The sequence below is a fragment of the Gavialis gangeticus genome, unplaced genomic scaffold, assembly GCF_001723915.1.
Source record: "Gavialis gangeticus isolate Ggan-Ray unplaced genomic scaffold, GavGan_comp1, whole genome shotgun sequence".
NCBI lineage: Eukaryota > Metazoa > Chordata > Crocodylia > Gavialidae > Gavialis > Gavialis gangeticus.
Window position 1 is genome coordinate 28372875 of NW_017729031.1, and position 6166 is coordinate 28379040.

At 48.1% G+C, this 6166-nt stretch overlaps 1 protein-coding gene across 2 annotated transcripts in view; it reads left to right on the top strand.

The window, feature by feature from the left end:
- STEAP3 (STEAP3 metalloreductase) overlaps positions 1-6166 on the top strand; it is a 49781-nt gene that overhangs the window by 11028 nt on the left and 32587 nt on the right. Inside the window, exons 1-2 of one of the 2 annotated variants that reach the window (XM_019522528.1) lie at positions 1865-1959; positions 5125-5608. In XM_019522528.1, coding sequence (XP_019378073.1) covers positions 1904-1959; positions 5125-5608 — 540 coding nt within the window. In that variant the 5' untranslated portion in view covers positions 1865-1903. Of the gene's footprint in view, positions 1-1864; positions 1960-5124; positions 5609-6166 lie in introns of those variants that run through there. The other variant, XM_019522529.1, reaches the window with a different exon arrangement.

Consider the following 6166-nt stretch of genomic DNA (forward strand, 5'->3'; position numbering starts at 1 on the left):
GTAACCTGTCCAGATCTAGTTGCAGCCTGTCCCGCTCCTCCAGCGTGCCCACTTCTCCCCACCCCTTAGCGTCACCCGCAAATGTGAACAGGTGCTTTTTACCCCCTCGTCCAAGTCGCTGATGAAGATGTTGAACAGTGCAGGCCCAAGGACCGAGCCCTGGAGGACCCCACTGCCACATCCCTCCAGGTCAAAAATGACCCATCCACCACCTCTCTCTGGGTACGGCCCTCCAGCCAGTTGGCGACCCATTGGACTGTGTGGGTGCCTACGCCACAGCCCCCCAGTTTCTTAATGAGAACAGGGTGAGAGACAGTGTCGAAGGCCTTCCGAAAGTCCAGAAAGACTACGTCCACTGCTCCCCCTGCATCTAAGGATTTGGTGACCTGGCCGTAGAAGTCACCAGGTTGGTCTGACAGGACCTGCCTCTAATGAACCCATGCTGGTTGCCCCTAAGCATAATCTCCCCTGCTGCCCCTCGTGGACATGTGCCAGGATAACTGTCTCAAAAGGCTTGCCCAGGACCGAGGTAAGACTAACTGGCCTATAGTTTCCGGGGTCCTCCTTCCTCCCCTTTTTGAAAATGGGGGCCACGTCGCATCTCATCTCCCAAACATGCACTCTTCTGGTAATGAGCTTAGAAAGAGAAAGGACAACAAGTTTCCTTTTTTTTTCCCCATTGCCGGGAGTCTTCCCCCCCACTTTTTTCTTGCTGTATGTAGAGCTGTTTGCAGAACAGGAGCGTTATTTCCATGCAGTCTGGATGGAGGTGAAAGGATTCCCGGAACGTGTAGCAGAGCCTGGGATAAAGCAGCTTTGGATAAGCCCTTTTCTTATCTGAATCTGTTCTAGTCTCAGCAAGTCTGTGGCCCCTGCTGTATTCTTCTCGGGGGGGCCTCTTTGGGTTTGGGAAGGAAACTACACAACTTCTTTTCACTTGTAACAAAACAGCTGTGAGTAGAAAAAGTGAATATTTCTATCTGCCAGTGAAAGCACGCAGGCCTGTCTCAAGAGTGCAAACCGGAGGTTACCTAATGTCTCTTTCCAACTTTATCTTTGGGAAGCACCAGGGGACTTGACACTTAACGTTGAGGCTTTGCAACCTGCAGTAGTATGGACAGGTATGTCCGTAGCTCTAGGGCCCCTCAGGCAGAGGCCACGTCTTCCTCTGCATTTGAAGAGCACAAGCCCCATGGGGCCCCAATCCTGACCAGGGTTTCTGAGAACTACTGTAGTGCAAATGAGCCAGGGGCTAAAAGGGATCATCTGGCTGCAGAATGTGTGCCCTTAGTTGGCACTTGTATCACTTGAACAGCGATTTGATCCAACGCCTCTTGCGAAGTTTAGTTTCTGCTTTTGTGGTTCTGTGTTTGACCAACCTATCCACATAATGATGAGTAGTGAAGACAAGAGCTGACACTGTAATCAAAATGCTGCTGGTTAATCCCAGCGCTCAAGGGGCAGTCCTCTGAGAACAGGTTTGCAAGACAGGACTTGAGTGAGCTTTTGTTTTGAAGAACTCGCTATCGAGACCGTAGAAGCGTTCCCTAGCTGTGATGACAGTCTGGCTGCTTGTCACATCCCAAGCACTGGGCTTCCTGTTAGAGCAGGAGATTTTTAAAAATAAGCCACCCTTTCAAACCTAGGACTTATAAAAATACGTCTCAATTTATTTACCCAAACTAAGGTGGAGCCTGTTTACAGCCAACATACAGACTCCAGCGTAGTCTTTGGAGTTGACGGCATGTGAGAATTCCTGTTAAATCTATTAAGAGGGAACTATAAAAAAGGTGATATTGGCCAGCCTATTTAATTTGCAGTATCCAAAACGAGTAAAAGGACTGGAGAAGGTTACTGGACTTGGGTCTTGGAGACCTGGGTTTCCTTTTGTGACACTGACTGCATGTCTTGGCTCCCCTGTGTATCATGTGGGGATAACCAGACTTCATGCATTTTGGTGTAAGTTCGGTTTCTCCTACTACGTGTGTATCGGACTCAACAGCACGGTGCTCTGTCTTGATTAGGGGCATCTCACTGTATTGTACTGCAAATAGTAAGACTGACTGATGTGCAACAAGTAAACAGCACACATAGTGACAAGTCAATTAGACGTTACCAAAGCATCCAGCTATAATGACCCGGAGTACTATTAATAATGCAGTGGAGGAGATTAGCTTTTTAAAACAGACAGTGGTATCTGCTTCTTACATAGGGTTGAAGCTCACTGGCCATTACAAGCCTATGTTTTAAATTATCGTATGCTGTGCCCGATAAGGAATGAGCCTGAAGTATCTTGGGGCAGTTTCTGGGAAGTTTGGTGAAGGTTGATCAAGGAGCTTTTGAATTACAGAGCTCAAGAAACACATCTGTCTTTCACTGCATTGAGGATGTCCCTGGTTTGGATACCTTGACCGTGACTTGGCCTAGATTCCCCACATCTTTTCTGAAGGGGGCTGACCTTGCCATTGAGAAATTATTTTGATTTCCGTTTGGAGGGCAGAGCTGGCAGTGCATTTAAAAAAGATGGACCATCTTGTTCGCCTTGGCAGGAAACGCAGCATTTGTAAACTGATTTGCCACTGACTCCCAGGCTCACCTGCTGAGCAGAGTCAGATGTCGGAGGCTTCTCCATATTGGGAAGGGGAAGCAGAAGGTGGGCTAGGAGTTTGGGAAGGGTGCATGGAGAAGGGAAGGGGACCAAGAGGGACCTGAAAGTTGACAGGGAGCCATGCTGCCCAATGCAAGAACAGCAGGCTCTGGCCAGGTCGGGTGCTACAGGCGTCATGTTGGTGGGACATGGAGGAGGGGCACGGGACCCCAAGGCCGAGAGCAGTGTTGATGCATCCTGGGGTGAATCATATGTAGGTCCAGTGGAGGAGTAATGGGGGTGTAGGAGGATCGAGGATGCATAGCAGACGGAGGTGAGTCTGAGCAGAGACAGACTGTGCCAGGAGGATCAGGGAAGGGGAGGGGAGGGCATGGAAGGACATTAGGGTACAGGCCTAGCTGGGAAGGAATGACTGAACAAGGGCTGGGAGAGGGCTGGGGCATGTGTGTGTGTTTGGGGGGCAATACAGAAGTTACAAAAATACCATTTCCTACTTGAAGAATCCATTCCCTGTCATCTCCTAATAAGATCTGTCATGTTATTTGTGTGAGATTTAGAGGAATCTGGTTACCAGGAGATCTGAGAGCTTCCCTCCTCCCCTCTCCCCAGGTAGTTCAGCACAAGGACTATTTCTCACTTGCACTTGTTAACATACATGTAGGAGCTCCAGCCGGGGACCAGGACTCAGTGCTGGCCACAAGGAGAACAACCTGGGAGTGCTGCCCAGACACCATGTTCCTCAGACTGAATCCCACATGTAATTGTGCACAATAACAGGTTTTGTCTTGAAAATATTAAAATAATCCAATGGATGTTACGATCTCCTTTCGTTCTGCGCTTGTTTGCCTTTCCTTTCCCAACAAGCTAATTGGAAGCAGAAAGGCAGTTTATCCCAAACCATCACCAGCATCCCTGTATGCCTTGAATGGCTGTTGCATAACAGAAGTGCCTCGCTGCAAGAAAGCTTTGCTCACAGCACAGTTTCCGATCCGGCTGGGCGCTCCGAGAGTGCTTTTGAGGTGCGTTAGCCATAACGGCCATTTTGTAACCCTGACTGCTGATTCCTGTTCACTTGCCAACGAGCCAGAGAAATTTATCTCCCTTTGGTTTAGAATAACCTTCTGTGCATACAGCTTATTGGGAAGATTGGGCTGACCCAAGAAAGAGAGCTGTTTAAGCTAAAAAACAAGATTGACACACGAACAAATGGATATCAACTGATCATGAATAACTCTCGAATGGAAATTAGAGGAAAGTTTCTAATCAGAGCAGTGAGTTTCTGGAACAGCTCCCAACAGGCGCAGCGGGAGCAAAAAAACCTCACTGCTGTGGGGGTGGGTGGGACGGACCGCACCGTCACAGGGGTGCCCGGGATAGTGTCGGTCTTATGTCCTGGGTCCCGTATTCTTGTGATCAGCACTGACATGGGTCCTACTCATGGCACCCCTGGACTCGCCAAGTAGCGAGTGACTAACTTCTTTTGGCTTCAGATTTTCTTCCTGTAGCGGACAAGAAAACCCCCTGAAGTGATACAAGGCTGAATTTACTCATGCTTGCAAAACTAAGGAAATGTCTTGAATTTATTTAGCAGGTGCAAATCCGCGCAGCCAAGCAATAGCCTCCTTGTTAACTGAGTTCAATGTTATTAATCCACCTCTTCGTTTGTAGAAGGGCCACTTTTCTTGAATGAGAAGGTGCTACAGAAGCACTAAGTAATATGAGTCCAACTCGCATTACGAGTCCTGTTATGAGGACATTTTTATTACTCGTTAAGGAGCTGGAGCTCGCTTGAGGTAGCCGTTAAGGTAGACAAGTGCTATGTAGTCTTCTCCATTCATCTCCATTCATGTTTCCAGCTCCACCCTTAGGTTTCACCTCTTTTTCCACTATGGATAGATACTTGCAAAGAAGTCAGAAGGACCCAAACAGGTCAAAATGTTTCGACACTATGGATTCCTATTTGAAATATCTGGATGTATCTTGTGAATCATGTGCACGGTGCGAATATTGTACAGCACCCCACGGTGCCATAGATCTTTGGTTGAGAATAGTCGGTCCAGGATGGAGGAAAGCAAGGGGTGGGACTGGAGACTAGCCAGTGGATTTCAGGCTATGAAAGCACAGGCCTCCACTGTAGAATAAGGTTGCAGGTTACCCACACCCACTTAGCGTGGTATCCGTCCCCCACTAGTGATGACTGGGCCACGTGTAGAAATGTTGTCGAGCCAGCTGTCTTGTCTCCTAGAACTAGAAGCAGGACATGCTCAGGCTTTTAGATGCAGACATACCATCTTCAGTGCCCACAGTCCCACCCAGGGAACCAGTGCTATACAACCGAACAGCAGGCTAAAGAGGGAATTCCCTCCTTCCTGAGCCCAAAGCAGGTCCCCATGTAGTAGGAAGTATTTGCCACTTTCCCACAGATTTGTTTCTGTGGGACACAGACAGGGATGATAGGGTATGCAGTAAAAACAGCAGCTTTGCATGACCATTTCCCTTCTGCTTTTGTCTCAAAGGATGTCTGGAAGAGACATGGCCAAGCCACTCCTAGGCCGTCGGAACGTGGACAATGACCCAAACCTGGTGCCCACGGTCGGCCGCACCATCGGGGTCCTGGGAAGCGGCGACTTTGCACGCTCCCTGGCCATTCGTCTGACATTCTCGGGTTTCAAGGTGGTGGTTGGAAGCCGCAACCCCAAGCGCAAAGCCAGCCTCTTTCCGTCGGCCACAGAAGTGACTTTCCAGGCCGACGCAGTGAAGAAGACCGATATTATTTTTGTGGCCGTTTTCAGGGAACACTACTCTATGCTCTGCGAGCTGAGTGACGCGCTGACGGGCAAGATACTGGTGGATGTCAGCAACAACACCGAAATGAACCTCCACAAAGAATCAAATGCGGAGTACCTGGCTTCCCTCTTCCCAACGTGCACTGTTGTCAAAGGATTCAACGTGATATCAGCATGGACTTTGCAATCAGGTCCCAGAGATGGAAATAAGCAGGTAATATTTTCTTCTACCAAGGGCCAAACTCTCACTGACATGGGTTCTGACTGCATCCGCTGAGTGCTTTACTGTTAGGTGGTCATAGTGCTAGTTGGATGTCCACAAACCACTAAAATCAGGTCTCACTTTTGACAAAACCTCTCTGCAGCCTTAGATGTATCCATTTTGCTTCCTGTCTTCCACTCCCCCCTCTTTAAAATAGGGATCATATATGTTAATTAGCATGTGACAGTTTGGGTGTAAGGTCCCGAGAATGTGTTAACAGTGCTATAGAAATAGATAAGGAGCTTAACAATTTGAATGAGAGATCTATATTTTTTTAAAAGCTGGGCAAAAACTTTCCTGCCACCAAATTGTAATTAGTGCTTAAAGTTTCTTAATTTAACTCCTCTGGGCCACATCTGTGAACAGAGAATAAAAATGCTTGTGCTCTCTGGATAGATGGTAGCATATCACTGTAAGTAAATACATAATTAAATAACTTGAACTCCTCTCTCTAAACAAATGCCTGTCCTGGGCTTGATGTGCTCTTGGCAGCCTTTACATACACATGCG